The following is a 23,850-nucleotide window of genomic DNA, read 5'->3' on the forward strand; positions in this document are numbered from 1 at the left end:
ATACTTTTGTTTTGTCAGTTTTGCCTACTCATTTTCAGTTATCACCAATCTCCATAGCTATGGAAGTCTGTTTTCTCCTCTTATGTGGTTTTGTTCTTATCTCTGACGGAGAGTCCATGGGATTATGCAAGGCTTCTACCTCAAAGGTGCTCTCATCTGGGATTATGCAAGGCTCCATCTTGTCTCCACTCTAAGGCAATGTATATATGATGCCATTAGGACGATTAGTAAGGAAGCATGGTCTGTGAAGTCTTCTAGAAGCTTTTTGTTTCTCTCTTTGGATCCAGATTGTTGAGTGCCTTTCCCAGTGTCTGAGGGTACACTGGCTGAGTCTCAAACCAGTTAAAATAGAGGTAATGTTTATAGAAAACAACCAAAAGACACTGCAAAGAAATGTGTCCTACCAACTGAGGGTATGTTTCTGCCATTGGTCACTGAGACTAGCAATCTCAGAGTCAAGTTAAATTCCTAATTACTGCTGGACAATCATCTTTCAGCAAAAGCCAAGATAGCTTATTATCACTTACATCTGGTTGCAAACTTTTCTTTCCTATTCCGCTCTTACTGCAATTGTTCATGCCTTTGTCACTGGCAGACCAGATTACTGTAATTAATTCTACTTGGGACTATACTTGGAATCACTCAGAAACTGAAGTTGGTGCAGAAGCTCATTTGTTAAGCGCAACTTCTTACCACCAGAATATCAGTGCAGTGTTTCAGAATCTGTCCTAATGATTGTGTAATTCTACATGGTATTTTTAGGGGAAGTCATAATAAGCCTTGGTGAGAACAGTTTCAGTGAAGTTAGAGGGGGGAAGCCAGACAGCAGGGGAGCCAAGATGGAAACTGATGAAAGAAACAAGGCAATCGTTGTAGACAGTGCATGAAATTGGTTTGGAAGTGAAGGGAAATGGGACAGAAATTGGAGACCTTACACAAAGCTTTATCAGAAGCCAGGTGAAATTTGTTATGTGAAGATGATGCTATGTCCCAAACTGAAAAATATAAATTTGGTTGTAAATTAAGTGTGCTTTTGATCAACTACATAATTTCTTCTTTGTCACCAAATTTTGGGTTATTGTTATACTATGGGTCAAGTTCTCTCTTCCAATCCATGTGTATAGTTTCCACTAAAGTTGATTTGCATGTGCAGTTCTAAAATTTAAGTGCATTTCATTGGAAGAGTTTATAAAACTGTGGCGTCGAAGGGAGTATTCAGAGGAATCTGAGGATATTCTGGGCTCAGAACGTTTAAAATAAATAATCATTGGTTCAACACAGTAAGCTCCAAAGACCAAAAAAACCTCCTTGCTCTCTAGCAGTATTTCTCTGAATCTTAGGAATAAGTCACATCTGAAAGGAATGGTTTAACGTTACCAGAGAAGGGGGTCAGCTCCAGAACCAGGAAAATCAAACCAAGCCACTTTAAATGGTGGAATTTTAATAAAGGACCTGTGACAGTCCATTCCAGCACATCACAGCAGCAGGCTAATGTTCAACTTTTTTCCCCTGGAGAAGTACTGATCCAAGACCTGCCCCCTGAGGCATTTAATCACTTTGAAATCCAAAACCCAACGTCCTTACAGGCAGGTCTGCAAAGCTACACATTCAAAAACAACATTCTTGATTGGCGTACAGAAGGCTGGTGTGAACAAGGTTAAGTCTGGGGCACCGCTGTGGTGAGAGAATGAAGGATGAATTGTTGATATTAAGTGACTAGCCAATGCCAAAATGATTGGAGTAATTTCAGTATTCTGGATTTGGGAATTTTATTTAATAGTGTTACCTCCCCCCAACACTGATCTCAGGAGGTAATCCAGGAACTGGCTATTTTTTGGGACCCAGGGACACTTTTTAGAGTTCACCCTCTACCCTGCTGTTTGTCTCTTACTCAGTAGGGTGTAAGTGGCGCGAGCCAGGACTCATCCTATATATATATATAATATAATGCATCTCTGTCATACATACTGTGATCTGTTATACAAGCCTTAGCCTACAACAGAAACTTTTTGCTGGTATAGTAATGTCAGTTAGGGGTGGAGGTTTTGTGACATTTTTATACCCTCAAAAGCCCTAGTGTAGTCACAGTTATACTGACATGTAAGTGCTTTTGCTGGAATAGCTTATTTTGCTAGAGGAACTGGTATAAACCCTCCTGGGAAAAGCACTTTTTTGCTAGTATGACCTGTCTGCACGAGGAGGCTTTGCTGGGATAGCTAGACCAGCACACTCTTCCTCGTGCAGACCTGGCCTAAGAGTATCGAGGTGCAGTTCAGCAGTTATAAGCACACAGAACTCTAAAGGGACATCTTTCAAACAATCAAAACACCAAATAAAACCATAAAAACCTTGCCTGGGTAAAAACATCCAATCGCTAAAAATGGAGAGAACAGTAAGTAAACCAAAGCAAAATGTTAAACCAAAGCATGACTAAAGAAGAGAGCCTGGCAGCAGAATCTCAAGCTACCAAGCTTCAGCTGTGACAGATGGCCACCGACAGCAAATTCCAAAGAGAAGGGCCTTCAAGTAAGAAAACAGCAGCTTTGAAACTGGACAATAATTGGCAAGATTTTCAGTATCAAGAGATTGCCTCTTGAGCAGTTTTCTAACCACGGCATGTGTGAGAAAGTGGCTGGCACTCTGCCTACCTGAAAGGAAGCATTAATAGCTTTGGTCAATAAAAAATCCAATATCACACCCTACTGTTTTTTTGTTTTTTTTTAAACTAGCCAAGATGGGCAGGAGTCCAGCTCGCAAATGATGGGACATTGTTGTTTCAGCTGACCTGTGAGTCCCACTGAGCAACACTCGATGAAACTCCAAGAAGGATGTTTATTTGCCACTAGTGCCAGCCAGATCATCCTTAAATTACCAAGTTGTGTCTATGAACAGGTGTATGATCTTCATAATAAGAAAAAGAGGACTTGTGGCACCTTAGAGACTAACATATTTATTTGAGCATAAGCTTTCGTGAGCTACAGCTCACTTCATTAGATGCAATAAGAAAAATTCTGTTCTGATGCAGAGTGAAAGCATTTTAAGTTTAGAGGCAGCTTCTCCTGCCTCCCACTGACCTGATCAGTTTACCTAGGCCTCATCTTCTGCTAATTGGTCTAGAAGACCCATCTTTATTTTCCACTGTTTTGTTCTCATTCGTGAAGTTATTATACCAAAACCATTTGCTCCTCTTTTGACTATAGTTAACTCACCTTGCTTCTTCTGGACCTTACATAACCTTATAACTTCCCCTAAAAAAGGGAAGATCCTGGGAACTACAGGCCAGTCAGCCTCACCTCAGTCCCTGGAAAAATCATAGAACCCAGGTCCTCAAAGAATCAATTCTGAAGCACTTAGAGGAGAGGAAAGTGATCAGGAACAGTCAGCATGGATTCACCAAGGGCAAGTCATGCCTGACTAATCTAATTGCCTTCTATGACGAAATAACTGGCTCTGTGGATGAGGGAAAAGCGGTGGACGTGGTGTTCCTTGACTTCAGCAAAGCTTTTTACATGGTCTCCCACAGTATTCTTGTCAGCAAGTTAAAGAAGTATGGGCTGGATGAATGGACCATAAGGTGGATAGAAAGTTGGCTAGATGGTCGGGCTCAACGGGTAGTGATCAATGGCTCCATGTCTAGTTGGCAGCTGGTATCAAGTGGAGTGCCCCAAGGGTCAGTCCTTGGGCCGGTTTTGTTCAATATCTTCATAAAGGACCTGGAGGATGGTGTGGATTGCACCCTCAACAAGTTTTCAGATGACTCTAAACTGAGAAGAGAGGTAGATACGCTGGAGGGGAGGGATAGGATACAGAGGGCCCTAGACAAATTAGAGGATTGGGCCAAAAGAAATCTGATGAGGTTCAACAAGGACAAGTGCAGAGTCCTGCATTTAGGATGGACGAATCCCATGCACCGCTACAGACTAGGGTCCGAATGGCTCACTAGCAGTTCTGCAGAAAAGGACCTAGGGGTTACAGTGGACGAGAAGCTGGATATGAGTCAACAGTGTGCCCTTGTTGCCAAGAAGGCCAATGGCATTTTGGGAGGTATATGTAGGGGCATTGCCAGCAGATTGAGGGACGTGATCATTCCCCTCTATTCTACATTGGTGAGGCCTCATCTGGAGTACTGTGTCCAGTTTTGGGCCCCACACTACAAGAAGAATGTGGAAAAATTGGAGAGAGTCCAGCAAAGGGCAACAAAAATGATTAGGGGACTGGAACATATGACTTATGAGGAGAGGCTGAGGGAACTGGGATTGTTTAGTCTGCGGAAGACAAGAATGAGGGGGGATTTGATAGCTGCTTTCAACTTTCTGAAAGGGGGTTCCAAAGAGGATGGATCTAGACTGTTCTCAGTGGTAGCTGATGACAGAACGAGGAGTAATGGTCTCAAGTTGCAGTGGGGGAGGTTTAGGTTGGATATTAGGAAAAACTTTTTCACTAGGAGGGTGGTGAAACACTGGAATGCGTTACCTAGGGAGGTGGTAGAATCTCCTTCCTTAGATGTTTTAAGGTCAGGCTTGACAAAGCCCTGGCTGGGATGATTTAATTGGGGATTGGTCCTGCTTTGAGCAGGGGGTTGGACTAGATGACCTCCTGAGGTCCCTTCCAACCCTGATATTCTATGATAACATCTGCCATTTTGCTAGAAACATACTCTCTGCTGATGGTTGTAACATAAGTCTTTTGTCTCCCCGCTTCAGTTCTCTCTTCTGAGCTGACCAGTTGCCCCAGGCCTTTGTTTTTCTAGAAATTTCTAAATGCTCTCAAGCCAATTCTCACATTCTCTCTCATTTGGAGATCTGTCCAACATACTTATCAGGTGGAGAACACAACTGGTCACAGTACTTTTAGGGGTCAAGCTCTGACATACATGAATCTTCCATTGGCTAACTGTATAACATCTCAAAAAGGTGACCAAACCCTGTGGAAACTCTCAATATATGCAACCTAGTCAGAACAGCAAAAACATATTCTAACGTAATTGGGCATCAACTGCAAAGGCTTAATCAAAACACTTATCTAGTCCATCAGTCTGTGGTTATTAAGGAGGCAAGTCTTATTTCCGTCCTCCCAGATTCTTTATGGGAAAGATGAATTAACACCTGACAATACAGATCTGACTGGGGGTAGCCTCTACTCTTTAAAAAAAACAAAAACCTGTCCGCCACCTGACACACACACAATTCAGACTTGATGTAAAGCGAATTTAACTCTTTTGAATTTGTTGATTTGACATTTGGCCTGTACCCTATCTTTCTCCTCATGAAACTCTGTCATAGCTGTGGCCAGCACAGATTCCGTCACTATAAATGAAAAAGGATCTGCCCGCAGGCTGCCTTCTGTTGAGGACACATCTTTGGAACTCACTTCCTTCCATTGGTTCATAACAGCCTGTGTTTTTGGTGGTCCTTGCAGCATGCTCTCAAGATTATCCTTTTGCCCTTACGAGGAGGGAATGTTGGGGAAAAATTTATACTGATTCCTTCAGGTAGGCAGAGTGCCAGCCATTTTCTCACAAATACCATGGTTAGAAAACTACTCAGGAGACCATCTTCAGTGACTCTGAAAAAGATTTGGGGCTTGAGTGGATAATCAGCTGAACATGAGCTCTCAGTGTGATGCTGTTGCCCAAAAAGCTGAAGTGATCCTGGGATGCATGAACAGGGGAATCTTGAGTAGGAGTAGAGAGATTATTTTACCTCTGTTTTGGCACTGGTGCGACTGCTGTTGGAATACCGTGTCTAGTTCTGGTGCCCATAAGTCAAGAAGGAGGTTGATAAACTGGAGAGCGATCAGAATGATTGAAGGATTAGAAAATATGTGATAGGCTCAAAGAGCTCAATCTATTTAGCTTAAAAGAGAGATGGTTAAGGGGGTGATTTTATTACAGTCTATAAGTATCTACATAGGGAACAAATATTTTATATTGGTCTCTTTAATGTAACAGACAAAGGTATAACATTATCAAATGGCTCGAAGCGGACGTTAGACAAATTCAAATGTGGAAATGGAAATGTGTACATTTTTGGTGGTGAAAGTAATTAGTGGTCGATTCACTGTCCATCACTGACCATTTTTAAATCAAGATTGGAAGCTTTTCTAAAAGTGATGCTGTAGGGATTATTTTGGGGAGATTCTATGACCTGTTTCAGAGTAACAGCCGTGTTATACAGGAAGTCAGACGAGATGATAACATTGGGCCCTTCTGGCCTTGGAATCTATGATTCTCTGAATGTGTGTTACAAATGAATATGAATACAAATACTGCAGTTGCGCTCTCAGAGGTGACTGTTTGAGTCCTACATATAAATTTTATTTTGAAGAGTGTACCAAGGACTCCCAGGGCTTGGGTTGGTATGCTCGTGTAGTTAGTACAAATGAACTTTATCCACCCCTGAAAGAAAATGTCTCTGGGCACGATCTTCATTAAAACAGTCTATACAGTGGATTGTACGTTGAAACCATCTATAGATCCTTAACAAATTATTTTTGAAACTTTGTAAGACATTCAGAAGAACATTGTACAGTATGTAGTTTTGTCTCCATTATTGCAATAAGGAAATTACTGAGTCTGAAGAGATGTGAGATGAGAATAAACAAAACAGAAGAGCATTTGCAGGGAAGGAAGAGACAATAAATTGAAATGTTTTTAAAAATCACTTCAATTCTTAAGGCGTTACAAAAGACAAGATCCTGAAAGAAATGACTGAATGGGTGCCATTCATGTGTGAAATATTAACAGTCAAGCAATTTTCTATGATAGTCAGTTGTGTTTATGTGGGGTTTTATGATGCAAGGTCACGAAGACCTGATTCTTCTCACTTACGCCAGCACACATGAGAAACAACTCCACTGAAGTCATGTGAGCTACACTGCTGTAAAACTGGTGTTTTCATTTAACCCAAGTCTGATACTACTCTCCAGGGTTCTTTCCACAGCTACTGCCTTCTGCATCGTGTAGCAGCTGCCTGATGTGTGCTTTATCTTCCTCAAAGACTCCTTAGTGTTTCCACTGTTCCTTTGGTATTTCATGTCTTTAGCCCCTTTTGTAATTTGCGGTGATATTTGTATCTAGTGAGCTGTAGCTCATGAAAGCTTATGCTCAAATAAATTGGTTAGTCTCTAAGGTGCCACAAGTACTCCTTTTCTTTTTGCAAATACAGACTAACACGGCTTCTACTCTGAAACCTGTCATTAAAAAGAAACTAACTTTTAAGCTTCCAGAGCTTACTTTCTTTGTGAATTTCTTCGTTTAGTTATGGAATTTTTATAGGAATGCAGCCTATTGTGACTGGACCAATTACCTCCTCGTTATTTAGAAATATGTTCGATAACTATGCACTTTCTGGTACTGAAATGATAGAATCTCCACAGGTGGTAGGCAAATACACAATATAGCCTGTGTTCCAACCTCTTATGTCAATTTTCGTATTGCCTTAGATAGTTTTGCATTTAAAATGCAATGCAACACACTCCCCGCCCCCACTGCCCACCACCCCCCACGCTGCCCCACTACAACTTTCTAGCACCCTGGCCCCCAGACTCACTGGGCACTCCCACTGCCCAGCACCCCCAACAACTCTTCCTCCGACAGACCCACTCTTCCAAGCCCTGCCCCCCAGCCACATTCACTGGACCCGCTGGTAGATGATTCTGTGTGCTGGGCTGAGCGAAGAGTGCTCCAACAGGGCTGCATGAGGCCGTCTCTGCCTTCGGCCCTGCCCCCTGCTGGACGGACAGCAGCAATATTTGAATTATTAGGCGCCCCTAGAATGCCGGCACTCTTAGGCATGTGCCTAGGGGGAAATCCGGACTGGCCTCCTAGTGTTATTTATTATTGGGATATCCATCTGGACAGTAAATATTGGGCCAAATGCACCCTTGTTGTGCCTCCACTGATGTCAATAAAATTACACCATGGATGAACATGGTCAACAGACTTCTATCATTTTTAAAAAAAAAGTCTACATTTGGTTTGCGTTCACATAATTCTTTCCCCATTTACTTGGAAAATTTCGTATGAGAATGTTCTTCTTAAGGCAGATCTGCAGCAATTTACAGCAGCTGAGAATCAGCCCCTTTATTTTCAGAGTCAAATAAGTACACTATCAGATGTTTTGCAATTCTTTTGCAGCACGCTCAGTCTCTAGAGAATCCCACCACCTACTGACTGCTAATGTTCTTATTTTAATATAATCTCGTTCCCTTGAGTGACCTTTTTTATAAAAAGATAGGTTTCAGAGTAACAGCCGTGTTAGTCTGTATTCGCAAAAAGAAAAGGAATACTTGTGGCACCTTAGAGACTAACCAATTTATTTGAGCAGAAGCTTTCGTGAGCTACAGCTCACTTCATCCGATGCATACTGTGGAAAGTATAGAAGATCTTTTTATACACACAAAGCATGAAAAAATGGGTGTTTACCCCTACAAAAGGTTTTCTCTCCCCCCACTCCACTCTCCTGCTGGTAATAGCTTATCTAAAGTGATCACTCTCCTTACAATGTGTATGATAATCGAGGTGGGCCATTTCCAGCACAAATCCAGGGTTTAACAAGAACGTCTGGGTGGAGGGGGAGTAGGAAAAAACAAGGGGAAATAGGTTACCTTGCATAATGACTTAGCCACTCCCAGTCTCTATTCAAGCCTAAGTTAATTGTATCCAATTTGCAAATGAATTCCAATTCAACAGTCTCTCGCTGGAGTCTGGTTTTGAAGTTTTTTTGTTGTAATATTGCAACTTTCATGTCTGTAATCGCGTGACCAGAGAGATTGAAGTGTTCTCCAACTGGTTATTACCAACAGGAGAGTGGAGCTGTGGGGGGGGGGGGGCGGGGAACATGAATTTGTGCTGAAATGGCCCAACTTGATTATCATACACATTGTAAGGAGAGTGATCATTTTAGATAAGCTATTACCAGCAGGAGAGTGGGGTGGGGGGAGAGAAAACCTTTTGTAGTGGTAAACACCCATTTTTTCATGCTTTGTGTGTATAAAAAGATCTTCTACACTTTCCACAGTACGCATCCGATGAAGTGAGCTGTAGCTCACGAAAGCTTATACTCAAATAAATTGGTTAGTCTCTAAGGTGCCACAAGTACTCCTTTTCTTTTTATAAAAAGATAGTGTAACCTCTTTACAGAAAGGAAAAAAAGCTAATTGATATACAGAATAATATTGCCTCTTCTGAGCCAGTGAGTGCTTTTTCAGCTGCTTTAGGGATGAACTCCCCTAAATACTTTCTCAAGAGAGCCAGAATGACATTGTAACATGAAAGTTGAATTTACTCTGCTGACTTCTACATAATACTTACAACAAATATAAGCTCATCTAACCACTCCATGCACTGCCCTCCTGCTTTCATCTTTACCCAGAAAGTGAAACTCCAGATTATTATTTATCAATCATTCCAGCATTACATTACTCATTCGGCTGGGACAGTTACATGTCAGAAAATGGTTCTGTATGTATCTAGCACTAGAAAATGGAGACAAAGTGGTGGAATAAGATAAACAAGAAACACTGAAAGAAGTAAAACATTTGATCAGAACTGGTGCTCTAGGGTACACGCCTGCAAAGCAAGCATTTCTTTTGGAATCTAAGAATCTTTCTACTCACTGGGAGTCGGGATTCCTGAACTACATGCCTGGTTCCGACACTTCCCCATTGTGTAGCTTTGGGCAAACTCAGGGATTAATTTATTCCAGGGCTGAGCCCCAGCACCTCAAGGCTTGGCAGTTCAGAGCACCAGCACCCCCTTGGGGTTTGCTGCACCAGTTAGGAATGTAAAATATAGGCTTGAGCACCTCTTTCATTACAAATTAAGCACTGGGCAAACTATGACGTCACTGGGCTTCAGTTAGGGTGACCCACACAGCAAGTGTGAAAAATTGGGAAAGGGGGTGGGGGATAATAGGTGCCTATATAAAAGACAAAGCCCCAAATATTGGGACTGTCCCTATAAAAAACAGGACATCTGGTCACCCTAGCTTCAGTTTGCCTGAGCGTAAAATGGGTTGCTTAATGTTCCAAAATTTCTCTGAGATCCTTGGACAAAAGGCACTAGGGAACTGCACATCATTCCAGATTTGTTCACTAGACATCACTGCATTATTAAAAAGGATTATTTTAGTTGTTTGGGGATTTTTTAAAGAAAAGCATGACTATTACAGTCTATCCTGTTCTACACAGGTTTTCTATACTTTCAATGTCCAGTTCATGAAAGCACTTTGAAAGCAAAGGAGTCACTCTCTTCCTTTCTGAGTTATGACTGTAGTTGTATGGACAACAACATTAATCTTTCACAGTCTTTGTTTACAGTAGGAGTTTGTAGACCATCTGAGAATGTACCTTTCCAACCCCACTGTGTAGCCTGTGTATAGTATTTGGATGTATTTATTATAATGAGTTTAAAGTGTTATTGTGGCTATATTCTAGATTTGCTATCCATAAGAAAATGGTAAACTCAATGAATACTGATCGTGGAATAAAATAAACTATTCAAAATTCTCTTTTCAGGGTTTACAATCGTATGACTTTACATACTTTTAGACTTGCTTAGCATCAGGCTTCACACTGTTAATGTGTTTAAATCTGAGGTCATAAAGCTGCTAATTAAATACATGGTGTTCACTAATTTGGCAGGATCTCTTTGTGGGGTTGCAATTTTTGAGAGCAGTTTCTCTTGTACCTGGTTATGATACACTGCAAGTAAGATCACATGAGCTTTTGGGGGTAGGGGAGGAAGCTATCAGAATGACAACAGCCCTCAATTAAGTAAGTGTTGCAGCACTATATCTTAAAGTTATACTTGCTGTATTTAAAATAAAAATGCAAGGAGAAAAGGTTATTTTCACAAACAGGCAGAAGATGGTTCTCAAAAAGTAGATTTCAACACAATTGTCACAAAAAAGCTTGAGATATAGAATCAAAGAAATTAGAGATGGAAAGTCCTATAAGGTCATCCAACCCATCCATCTCCTTGTCACTGGAAGACCATTCCCGATAGAATACTCATATGCTTTGTCCAGTCTAGTTTTAAAATACCCAGTCAATTGTAATGGAACTAGATGGTTCAAGGGATTGGAATGAATACAGTTACCATCATCACTGGTTACCAACTGAGAGCTGCTTGTTGGCCGCTGTAAACAGTAGGTGGTCTTCACGCAGGTCACAGTCGACGGATGATCACATCACTGAAACCATTATTATAATGAATACCAATTCTCTTGGAAGGAAGATGGGGCTCAAAATGAGCATGAGACTGAATTTATCCTTTGATCTGTATAAGTAAACGCTCCAGGTCAGGTTTTAGGCAGAGTGGCAGATCAGTTTGGAGGAACTGGCAGTGCTGTTGCCCATGCAGCACTGGTTCTGTGGAGAGTGCATTTTCCTCTCTGGGCTAATCATAGAGCTTTTTTCCAGTAGTAAATACAATTTTAAATTAAATGTGTGTTTTCTGTAAATGCTCTGTGGGGAAAGGATAAACACGAAGTGTTTGGGCCTCCAAAGGAAGCAGGCCTAGCGGCTCCAAAGCACAGTCTTCATCCACTCCTTGCATCCCCCAGAGGCCTCTCTTCATGGACTCGGGTGTAGGTGGGGTGAACAGGAAGATACTGGCTGGAATGGATGGATGCAAATTGTTCCTTTGGCTTAGCAGAAGTTAGTCAAAAAAAAGATAACATGATCATATTAACATTTCTGCCGAGTCCCATGCAGGGAACCGGAGACAGCTGCATTTGGAGTCATTATCAGGAACTGGGGGCCGGGTCCAGAGCCAGTGTGGAAGCAGCTAGCTCTAGCCTCCCACAGGTGGTCCTGCCAGTGTGGGGACATATCTCTGGGTGGATCGTCTCAGATTGTTTCTTAGGGCAGCATTCCATTCCATTCCATTTTGAATTAAAGTGGGAAAGGATTGGATGCTGCTGCAGCAAATTCTCTGAAATCCATGAGCCCCTGAATGCAAACTTGGGACCTTATATTTTACAAATATTGCATTAGTCAGAAAAACTAAAGTGTGTCTTAGCATAACATGTCAGGACAATAACACTTAATATCCGATTTACATTAAATATAGTATGTTTACTGAACACAAAACCAAATTTTTATAGCTGTTGCTATAGCTACAATTCAAGGAAACCATAGCAACAATATTGTATTATGTACAGCCTTAATTAAGGATAGTTAAATCACATCTCTCACCACAATCGAAGTACTCCCATGTAATCTAGTTATATTTCATCTTAAAATGTTTGTTATTTTTTGCAAAAAATATTTCATGTCATTATGTTACTAATTCCCACACACAATGAACTAGAAATATCCCTTTTGCTGCCACATTCTGCTAGATGTTCACATTTCAAAGTGATATACATGCATCACCCTTTAAAATGTACCTATTTTGTGATAGACATGTTTATGTCACCACTTACTGATTGTATAAACTTTCCTATTATGCATCAGAGATAGCTTTAACTTTAATTACTGAGTGACTACTTTCTCATAACATGCCCAATTTTCCAAGTCCTATCAATTCAGTTATCCCCCAAAAGAAACCAACTGCCTGAAATTTCACAGCTATAGCTCATCCTACGGTTGAGCTTTTTTGGGGGGGGCGAGGGAATATGGTAAACATCAGGAAAAATATCTTCAAGTGTATGTGTAGTTCATCTTTAAACATTTTTCTCGCCTTTTTGTCTTGACAGATGGCTGAAATGGCATGGCAGAATGTGTTCTGTTTTGTTGCTTTACTTAGGAAGAGTGCCTTTCAGTAACTCTGGGGCGGCAGGGTACTAGAGGATGTATGCAAAGAAGTATGTAGCATGCTCCCTTGCCTCAGAATGGGAGGCTGTGGGGGAGAGAAGGGGAAGGGAAATGGAGTGGGGGGTATGAAAGAAGTGCAAGGAGCTATCAGAAAGGCGGAGCATAGAAGAGAATATAGAATGGCAGCAGACAAGACTGGGGATCTGATGGGGTACAAGGAGACAGGGAAGTATACAGGGTGCATGCACTAGGGATGTGGGAGGGCAGAGACAGATAGAATGCTTGAAGTTGTACATTAGCAGCACAGAACACCACAAGAACATCTGAACTCTGAAATTAGAGGGAATTGAACTCAGCATCTTGTTGGATGAGACAACTGCTGTTTTAGGATTCCACCAATAAGGCAGAAGGGTATCTAATCATTGTAAGATATAGGGTACAGCATATACATACATATTCATTTTTACTTCTAATGCATCACTCTAAAATAAAAACTATTAGTCTAAAAAGGCTGTGAGAGAACTACAAAGACGAGCAGCATGAAAGCTTTTCACACAGCCGACACAAAAATCTCCCTCACACAGGGAATAATTAATTCGAGAGCAGAGTATTCACAATTAGCAAGGCATGTTCAGTATCCTCCTCATCACTGTTAATTAGCAAATATTAATGTAATCTGCATGTTTGAGGGGGAAAACAATTGAAGTTACTAATTAAAAAAATCCTCCGTGGCCTCAGCTACACTGCGAATAATGTCTTGCTAATCGATTAATCAGTCACCGATTATCAGACCACTCAGTTCCATCTCCGATGTATGGGCTCATCTACCTGGGATTCCCAGCACAGACACGCAGGCTAGCAAGCTAAAACTAGCAGCGTAGCCATAGTGGCAGCTCAGGCTAGCTTCCCAAGCACAATCCTGCCCGCCCCCCAGGGTAAATACTTGGGTGTCTAGCCTGAGCAGCTGCCTGTGCCACGCGGTTATATTCAGCACACTAGCTCAAGCAGGGGTAGCACATGTCTCTCCACCCTCACTGGGAAGGACACCTCACAGCGGCAGGGTAAATGTACTTTTGAAATACATTAAGGAAACAATCAGTAAGCGTGGAGCTACCAGTGTTTCTACATCCAACACCTAACCTCTTGGAGAACGAGCTGGTTCAGGGCAATGGCAATAGGATATTAAGCCCTTCTCCTCCAAGGCTGCCGGTTTGAATCCAGCTCAGATTGGCAGCGACCAAATGATTTTGGTGGCTTAATTTACACAAGTTGGTGGCCTCCATCCAGTTCACATAGTGTCCTCATCTCAAACCCACCACCACAGTTGGCAGTCGGCAGCGTCAGGAGACAGGCCCACCTTATTAGCTGGCATGGAGAATTAACTGCCCTTTCGCCCTCAATGAGTTCCTCAATCACTTTTAGGTTTAAGGCACACTGGATGAAATCCTGGCCCCAGTTAAGTCAATGGCATAGCTCCCACTGACTTCAATGAGGCCAGGATTTCACTCACTGACTCAAGAAGACTTCTTTCCTCCTGCTTGTCCTGTGCGTTTCTGTAGGCAAATGCACTCTAGAGCTCTCAATTCTGCATCTTTCATGAACACTACATTCATTACAAACGTTAAAAGCTTTTAAATGTAACTCCCTACAAAACTACAATTTCTTGCTCTGGTTTTCACCTTTGACACTGTAATGGTGAAACAATTAACCTATCCCGTGCAGTTAGAAAACTAAACGAAAAACAGCTGCACTCACGAAGTGGGGGAAAAAATACCTTCATTCTCAAAAAAGACATATTCAATGTACTCCGCACATGAATCTAATAATTATTACTTCCTTAAGCAAAATAAACCAAACAAAGACAATAAGACTGTAAAAGCATTTTATTGCTTGCCAGTGTAAAAAAGGAATAACTATCAGAAAGAGCTTGTAAAACAGATTCATGTTTTAATGTTATTGAATTTATTTCAATGATTTGCACTTATGCACAAATAGCAAACAAATTCTGAAGACAGAGTGGAGAAGATTTCAGTAAAATAAAAACAAATAATAAATATAACAACAACAATAATAATAATACAGGAATACCTCCAAGAGTGCCAATAGCATCAGAGTCCTTAAAGTACTGGAGTTGACGTAAACTGGAATCTTTGCAAGATGGCTTATCAACAAGACCCAAACCAAACATTTTGCAAATGATGAAATAACACAAATTAAAACACTATATGATACACAAGTGGAAATGAAAATCCAACAATCTTCAAAATAAGCTGACATGCTGTATACTAAGTATTAATGCAATATTTAAATTAAACCACACAAAACACTAATCTGATGCTGGCTTTCTTATTCATACACTTTTGCTGAATGGTGCCCTTCTTTCCAGCCATCTCCCGAAAAGAACTACCCAGAATTTTGAGTTCAGGTCACTGTTCTTTTAAAGCTCTGGTTATGGAGATTACAGAGTTTAAACTATCTGAATTTTTAGAAGGTTCCTTTGGTTTTGAAAAACATTACCTACTTAGATTTTTCAGTGGGACATTTTCTGTCAGGACAGTTAAAACTCTTATCTGCGGCCAGTGAGATGGGGGTTTGTTGAGCACATGGTTTGCTCTGTTGTTTTTTAAATACTTCATTTAGTTACCAAATTTATTGATTACATACTTTCTAGCCATTGCTCTAGTAGAAGTTCTTACCTCTTGTGTTTTTATATTTATATATCCATAGTGAGTTCTGAGAGGCCGCTTTTGTTTGTCGGAAAACAGCATCCATTTCACATCAGTTTGTCCAAAGCAGTTTAAAATCAAAGGGAAGTTTACTTCATTGGTAAGGCGAAAAATGATGACGAAGAGGAATGCTGCTACGGAACTTACTGCAATAATGGACTTTCTCTAAAATTGGAAAAAAAGAGCGTTTTACTAAAAATATAAGGATCAGTTTCAAACAACAACAAATCTATATATGCAATATCCATGGTAAGTAGTCTTTCCCTTTTTCAAAGCTTTATCTGCTTGTGCCTAGTGCAGGGAGCTGTAACTGCTAAGGCTGCTAGATCCCAGTAAGATAGGCAACTGAATAATTTTGCATCTTAAAACTTGAATTTCCGTCACTTTAAGAGTTTTGCTTAAGGCTGGTTGAAAAAATAAAAACATTTCTTGTGAAAAAATTCATCCCATTTTTAATCAAAATGGCAAAAATATTAACCAGCTATATAGCTGGCTGAACAAAGGAAAAATCCATCTTGGAATGTCACTTTAAAATCAAAATTTGAACAGTTTCAATCTGTAGTTCCCCTGCATGGCATACATGACTGGTCCTCCCACTTTTGCACAAAGCTGATGCACTGAAATAAAATACACATGATATCTGTATAGGCTAAAGTGATACATGATTGTCCCTTTCTCGTAACAGATTCTGATCTTATTTATTACATGTTAATTCTAAATCATTCCAATAAAGTCAGTGGAGTTACCCTGGATTTACATACTCTAACTGAAATCAGAATCCATTCCTTAGAATAAGTGGACCAGACTTTCTGCTTCTTTCCAGGCTCACAAATTGACAAAGTGAGCCCTTATTACCAAGGACAAGTTGACCTCAATTGTTAATAATTTAAAAGGTCTCTTGAATGGCCACTTAAACCCTGATTTTCACCTCTAATCCACCTAGACCTGAACCCGCCTAGTCTTCTAACCAGGAAAAAGTATTAATTACAGCTGCAGGATGGTGACACATTTCAACATAATGACTTAACATATAATTTGATGAGTCCTGCACTTTTAACGAGAGCAGAGAAATTGCTTCCAAACTACTTAGGGAAAAAGCATGCCCAGCTAGTGCAAGTGGCTAAGGACTTTAGACACAACAGAACTATACAGTTTACAGAAAACATTGTTTAAAGGTTTTGTTGGAGGAATATGCCATTTATAGGCTTGAGGTATTTATATATTACTCCCACTGGATTATTGCTTTACCTCGTTTGCATCTATTTAATCACTCTATTGAAAGTAATTCCATCATTGTAAACAGCCATATAAATGGAGCTTCAGTAAGAAGAAATAAATCAAGCACCTTGAGAAGGTACAGTCTTTAAAGTACATTTTTCTCCTAATGATGGATATCAAAATCTGACTGCTAATGTCTGTATTTAATTGCAATCCAGAATAGTTGCAACTAGCCCAAGTCGCAGATCTGCAGTGGCTATTATGTGTGGATGCTAGCTGTTGTACAGGGGTAGCTGGAGAGATGGAAGAATGAGAGGACACAAGATATAATCTTTTCCTCACCTGGAGTTTCATTTGACTACATACTGATTCAACAGACTGGAGAAATTAAAATTCAGTTCTGGGTTATGTTGGTCATGTTGGTGTTGTGTGTTTTTCTCCTTACACAGAAAACATCATATAAAAGAACAACATGAGCTTGGCGGGGTCCAAATAACCATGTTTACTGAATATATACAACATGCAAGGACTAGCTTAATATATACACTACTGCTCTGGTAGGGTTCTGGTGGCTTCTGAACACAGAATACAGTGAGCACCACTAGAGGGCTCACAGATTATATAAAGAGCTACTATCCTATTCCCATATACACCACAGTTGGCAGTATAGTTATGGTGGGTTAGTTAGATGATTTGTCTGTTTTGAAATCTTGGAACACAGTAGTTTGATGAATAATGGGAGGCAAGACAGGTCGAGATGGGAAATCAGAGATGTCATAAATATAAAGGGAAGGGTAAACCCCTTTGAAATCCCTCCTGGCCAGGGGAAAGCTCCTCTCACCTGTAAAGGGTTAAGAAGCTAAAGGTAACCTTGCTGGCACCTGACCAAAATGACCAATGAGGAGACAAGATACTTTCAAAAGCTGGAGGAGGGAGAGAAACAAAGGGTCTGTGTGTCTGTCTATATGCTGGGTTTCTGCCGGGGATAGACCAGGAATGGAATCTTAGAACTTTCCATGTCAAGGTTCCTCCCCCACTCTGAACTCTAGGGTACAGATGTGGGGACCTGCATGAAAAACCTCCTAAGCTTATCTTTACCAGCTTAGGTCAAAACTTCCCCAAGGTACAAAATATTCCACCCGTTGTCCTTGGATTGGCTGCTACCACCACCAAACTAATACTGGTTACTGGGGAAGAGCTGTTTGGACGCGTCCTTCCCCCCAAAATACTTCCCAAAACCTTGCACCCCACTTCCTGGACAAGGTTTGGTAAAAAGCCTCACCAATTTGCCTAGGTGACTACAGACCCAGACCCTTGGATCTTAAGAACAATGAACAATCCTCCCAACACTTGCACCCCCCACCTTTCCTGGGAAATGTTGGATAAAAAGCCTCACCAATTTGCATAGGTGACCACAGACCCAAACCCTTGGATCTGAGAACAATGAAAAAGCATTCAGTTTTCTTACAAGAAGACTTTTAATAGAGATAGAAGTAAATAGAAGTAAAGAAATCCCCCCTGTAACATCAGGATGGTAGATACCTTACAGGGTAATTAGATTTAAAACATAGAGAACCCCTCTAGGCAAAACCTTAAGTTATAAAAAGATACACAGACAGAAATAGTTATTCTATTCAGCACAATTCTTTTCTCAGCCATTTAAAGAAATCATAATCTAACGCATACCTAGCTAGATTACTAACTAAAAGTTCTAAGACTCCATTCCTGGTCTATCCCCGGCAAAGCAGCATATAGACAGACAGACCAGACCCTTTGTTTCTCTCCCTCCTCCCAGCTTTTGAAAGTATCTTGTCTCCTCGTTGGTCATTTTGGTCAGGTGCCAGTGAGGTTACCTTTAGCTTCTTAACGCTTTACAGGTGAGAGGAGCTTTCCCCTGGCCAGGAGGGATTTCAAAGGGGTTTACCCTTCCCTTTATATTTATGACAAGAGAGAATGGGGTTATTGAGGGGAGAATGGAAACCAGGAGAGGTGCTCCCTCCAGTGATGAGTTTTAGTGAATAAAATAAGAGGCAAGTTATTCATAAACTGTTAAAAAAGTTAAAGCAAGCAAGTCTGAAGTGCAGAATAGGCGTATGATAGAATAGCTTATCTAACTTCCAGAACCCTAAGAGCCTGTGAACTTCTCACCAAGTGCATTACAAAAGATTTACGTTATATTGCAACAAGCTGGCTAGTGTGGGCACATGTGCCATTCCACTGTTCCAGATGGAATAGGATCTGTTAGGTTACATATGAAAGCTTTTAACAGTTCTGAGTGGCCAGGCTGTGCAGCACAGTGATACCCAGGGAGCAATGAGGGGGTATAAATTTGTTACATTATTTACTCCATTTAAGACTTTCCCCCCACTAAATAATACAACAATTTAAAGGGGATTGCCAGAATTTATTTGAATACATGTTTTCACTACATCTGTAAGCCTTGTTTGAAAAAAAATACACAGCTACAAGACATGGCATTGTATTCTATTCCACCACCAACAGATGTCACCAATAGATAGCTGTCTACCTTCCAGCTTTACTGAAGACCTTTAATCATAGACGCTGACTCTGTGGGTGCTCTGGGACTCAAGCACCAACCGAAAAAAACAGTGGTGCTCAGCACCCGCAGGGCTGGATTAATCTTTTGTTGACCCTGGTGCCAGACTGTGGCCCAACCCCCCCATTCCACTTGCACTCCACCCAAGGCCCTGCCCCCACTCAGCCTCTTCCACCAAAGCCCCACCCAGTGCTCCATCCCGAAGCCCCGCCTGCACTCTGCCCTTTCCGCCCAAGGCCCCACCCATGCTCCAACCCAAGGCCCCACCCCGCTCCATCCAAGGTCCCACCCACACTCTGCTCCGAGGCCCTGCCCGTGCTTGGCCTCTTTACCCTGAGACCCTGCCCATGCTCCACCCCGAGGCCCTGCCCCAGCTTGGCCTCTTCCCCCCTGAGGCCCTGCCCACCACTCACACAGGGGTTGAGGGGGCAGAGGAGAACCCACCAGCAAAAACAAAAGTCAGAGACTACCTTTAATAACTCCTTGGAGGGGGTGTGGAAGGTTCAACCAAGTCGTGAGAATCAAGTTATCACCCCCAGCTGGCTTTCCTACAAAGACTAAAAGGTTTCTTTAAAAAAAGTCAGAGGGAGGAATTTTTCTGCATTAGAAATGCAGAGCATGTCTTTACATAGAAGATTCTACAATGTCTGGAGAAAGAGTGCCATGACGACCTCACAAGAAAGCTGAAGGGATTTTTAATCAAACTATTAAATTTGGATATTTATTTTATTTTTGATAACACACATTTATATTTATTTAGCTTTTTGAAGAAAGGAACTTTTTTGCTAAATGACAGGTTTCAGAGTAACAGCCGTGTTAGTCTGTATTTGCAAAAAGAAAAAGATTGCAGGAGAGTGGGGTTGGGGGAGAGAAAACCTTTTGTAGTGGTAAACACCCATTTTTTCATGCTTTGTGTGTATAAAAAGATCTTCTACACTTTCCACAGTATGCATCCGATGAAGTGAGCTGTAGCTCACGAAAGCTTATGCTCAAATAAATTGGTTAGTCTCTAAGGTGCCACAAGTCCTCCTTTTCCTTTTTTTTTTCTTTTCTTTTTTTTTTGCTAAAGATTCAGCATATTCATTTGTTTCATTAGGGTGTGAGAACCACAAGCACCCATTCTCCAAGACACACCCTCCTACAAGTCTACTAGCGAAACCAAGGAAGACCAGAACTGACAGCCCTCAGAATGGCTCTGGTTAAAACCCAAGCAGAAAAAGACCCTACTGACCTAACTTTCTAGCTTTTTTAAGAAGCAAAAAAAAAAAAAACAGGCACATGATCAATACCTAAAAAATGCTCTGCCTGTCATTTTAAACAGAAGTATACCCCTCTAAAGAGGCTTTTTTCCAGCCACTCAGGAAAATTTTTCCATAGGTATTCCTCCTGTAGTGTTCCTTGTGAACTCCCCCTGCTAAAAAAGAGACATTGTCACTTCTCCTTTCCTGAAATTTACAATTTAGAATTGGATTAAAAGGCTTTTTAAGTCACACTGGGTCATTAAAAATATGGATGGAGCCATATTTATAGCTTACTGCACAATTGCTAATCTCAAAGCTTCTGCATATCAAAATTTTAAGCACCTGCAAAACCAATCATTTGAAATTTTGCCGCACCAATACAGAATTAAATTAGCAAATTACAATAGGGAGAAATCTTGTTCCTGCTTTATTTTTCGTTTCAGGTAGTTGCAAACAGCCCTTTAACAATGGAAACTTTTAGAATCTATTTCCTCTGACAGGAACGTTACCTATATGAAAATCCCAGTCAATCTATACACTTTTCTCACTAATTTAATATAGGCATTTTGATGCACTTGGCATTTTAATTAAAAAATATCTAGTTTTAAACATGTTCCGTAGCGAGGTATAGCAGATAATAGATTTTTAACAGATTCATAGCTGAATGACTTTCAAGCTATATTAATTTTCAGATGCTTTTATTCCTTTTACAACAGTGCTAGACTTTAATCTAGCAGGGAGTTGCTAGAAGAAAATCACCATATTCGTTTACAGTGGCCAACAGGCTTTTGTTTGTTAACTTCACTCAGTAACCAAAGCGGATACTCACTGAGGGAAAAATTTATGTGTATGGCTACTCTGATAACATTGGATGAACTGAAGGGATTTGAATACATGCAATGCAATGCTTGTGGTTACCTCAGACAGGGAAGCTGCTGAGGCACTAGCCATTTTTCTTTCTCGTTTTCTTTTTTTTTTCATTCAATATCCATAATATAATCCCAATTTTGTTTGTTATTTCTTGGCAATCAGAATCATTCTGTCTAGGATGTATATCAAAATCAATAAGCATCATGCAGTAGACATGATGAATCATTCCTTCTAGGCTTGAATTTTTATATGTTGCTATATAATCACAGGTCTATCATACTATTTTGCTGGTTAGGATTCTGAGGAAAGCTCTGTGGAAATAAAACATTAATGATGAAACATGTGTGTTGCGTGTGTCCATATTTGATCGTATGGTTTCTAATGTGGTTTAACATATATAACCATTGCATTACCCACATTTTGGGGATTTACCAGTTACCGGTGTGACTCATTAGTTTTATTTTAGCAAGAATTTGACAGTTTTCTGAGTGAGGTGGAATTGTTTTTCTTTTATGATCTGATAAGGAATATCGATGTGACAACAACATTTTACAGTTTCATCATTTCTGCTGGATTGGTAACACATTTAAATGGATCTGTAGTATTTTGTGCTGTATACAGTTGTCTAACAGGGCTAGTAGTGATTTACAGATTTAACAAAAAAGAAAGCATTTTCACTATGACAAAGCAGTGTCACAACTTGTAATAAATTCTACAAAGGTCTGTAGTATCTGCTTTTCTGTGTTCCCCACACTAACTCCTAGATCCAGAGCCAATACTAAACCAGCAAAATTTGTCACTTGCAGAACAATTTATGGCAAAGTCTCTCAAAACACTTTACAAGTAATAATAAGTCCCATAGTATTCCTGTGAGGTACAAAGCTAAATGCTATTCTATCCATTTTACAGATATATAAACCAAGGCTTAAGTGACTTGCCCAAGGCCACACAGCAAATCAGCAACAAAATTCACTCCCAGTTCCCTAATCTAAGCACTAGACCAGTGCTTTCTGACAAGATGGCTATTAGTATTATTTTATCATCTGTAAAATGCCAACAGTGAGCTTGGTGCAGTATAAGACACTAAAAAAGACAATTCCAAGCTCCAAAAAGCAGTTTAAAATAATACATTTTGTAGAGAAATTGATTTTTATAGACCTTTTTCTATCCGCTATATTCATGAATACATGGTAAAAGTGAGCCTGGAAGGACAAGTGAGAGGTAAAGATTAACATGTATGTTTACAGCCTCTTAAATGACATGATACGGTATAATATTGTACTGGTTTCACAATACTTACTTTTATGACTATAACGAAGAGCTTGATTTTTTTTTAAATACTCCTGCACATTTTACTACTTTTATTGTAGTGCTGCAGGTTTTCAAGCTTCATTTGATTTTTACTCAAGTATATCTCCAATTGAAAACAATAACAGCTACATTTACCGAATTTGTTTCATTTTGTGAACTACTGTATGTAAAACCAGATTTATTTTATTTTGTCTTTTATAGTCTTGAGCACCTTGTTCAAGTGTCACTTTCCGTCACAAAAGACCACCGAGTGAAATTCCTTCAGAAGAATATTTCATCACTCCTTGCTGATTTCTGTTCTTGAAAACAGACCTGCTTTCCAGTCCTTTCTTCCAGCATCCATCTCTCCTTGGCATTGTGAGAACAGCTGCCTAGAGCTGCTAATGGTCATTCAGGGACTACTCTTCTCGAACTCTCCAAAGATATAATCTCAACTGTAACTACTAAAAAGTATAACAGGAGTAACACTGGAAATTGGCAAATGCCATAACCACAAAAAATGCTTACCTAGTAAAGAGATTTTTTAAAAAATATACTTGCATGTCAAAAGCCACTTGCAACAAATCTATAGCTGGAGATTTACTTGCATTGCATCTAGATGTGAAAGTTCATCTGAAAACACTCAAAGAGCAACATGAGACGGCTAGTGGATTTTTGATTCCACTCCTTGGGAAGAAAAAAGAATGGGGTGAGATTGGCAGACAGCTCTGTTTTTAAGAATAGAAATTAGCAAGACAAGGTGAAAGGGTATTTTTGGACCAGGATATATCTGCCATGCTTTATTCCTGGAACATGACCAGCAGGGAAGCACTGGAGCAAGGAGGTAGGAAGGTGATATGGAAGTGGGGGTGTTCAGCTGTTGTGACCTGCACTGGATGTGCCATGTTTGTCTTTCTTCCACAGGACAGAAGCGGCTTTGTCTGTACAAAGTGCAAGCTGGTCTCCATATTGGAAGAGAAGATTGAAGGTCTGGAGCAACAGATAACGACCCTGCGTTGCATACGAGAATCTGAGGATTTTCTGGACAAAAGTCAGGATATGCTTCTACGGGCACAAAGCTCTAAAGATTTAGAGCAGGTTGCACAGCGGAGCCAAGAGGCCAGTGAAGAAGCTTGGCAACATGTGACCTCCAGAAGAAGAAGGGGGAATGTCCGGGTTCCAGCAA

At 40.5% G+C, this 23,850-nt stretch overlaps 1 protein-coding gene across 2 annotated transcripts in view; it reads right to left on the reverse strand.

The window, feature by feature from the left end:
• ST6GALNAC3 (ST6 N-acetylgalactosaminide alpha-2,6-sialyltransferase 3) overlaps positions 1–23,850 on the reverse strand; it is a 315,028-nt gene that overhangs the window by 149,895 nt on the left and 141,283 nt on the right. For both annotated transcript variants that reach the window (XM_073357306.1, XM_073357308.1), the window contains exon 2: positions 15,459–15,653. In XM_073357306.1, the coding sequence (XP_073213407.1) occupies positions 15,459–15,653 (195 nt within the window). The remainder of the gene's footprint in view (positions 1–15,458; positions 15,654–23,850) is intronic.

Source organism: Lepidochelys kempii, chromosome 8 (assembly GCF_965140265.1).
Source record: "Lepidochelys kempii isolate rLepKem1 chromosome 8, rLepKem1.hap2, whole genome shotgun sequence".
Lineage (NCBI taxonomy): Eukaryota > Metazoa > Chordata > Testudines > Cheloniidae > Lepidochelys > Lepidochelys kempii.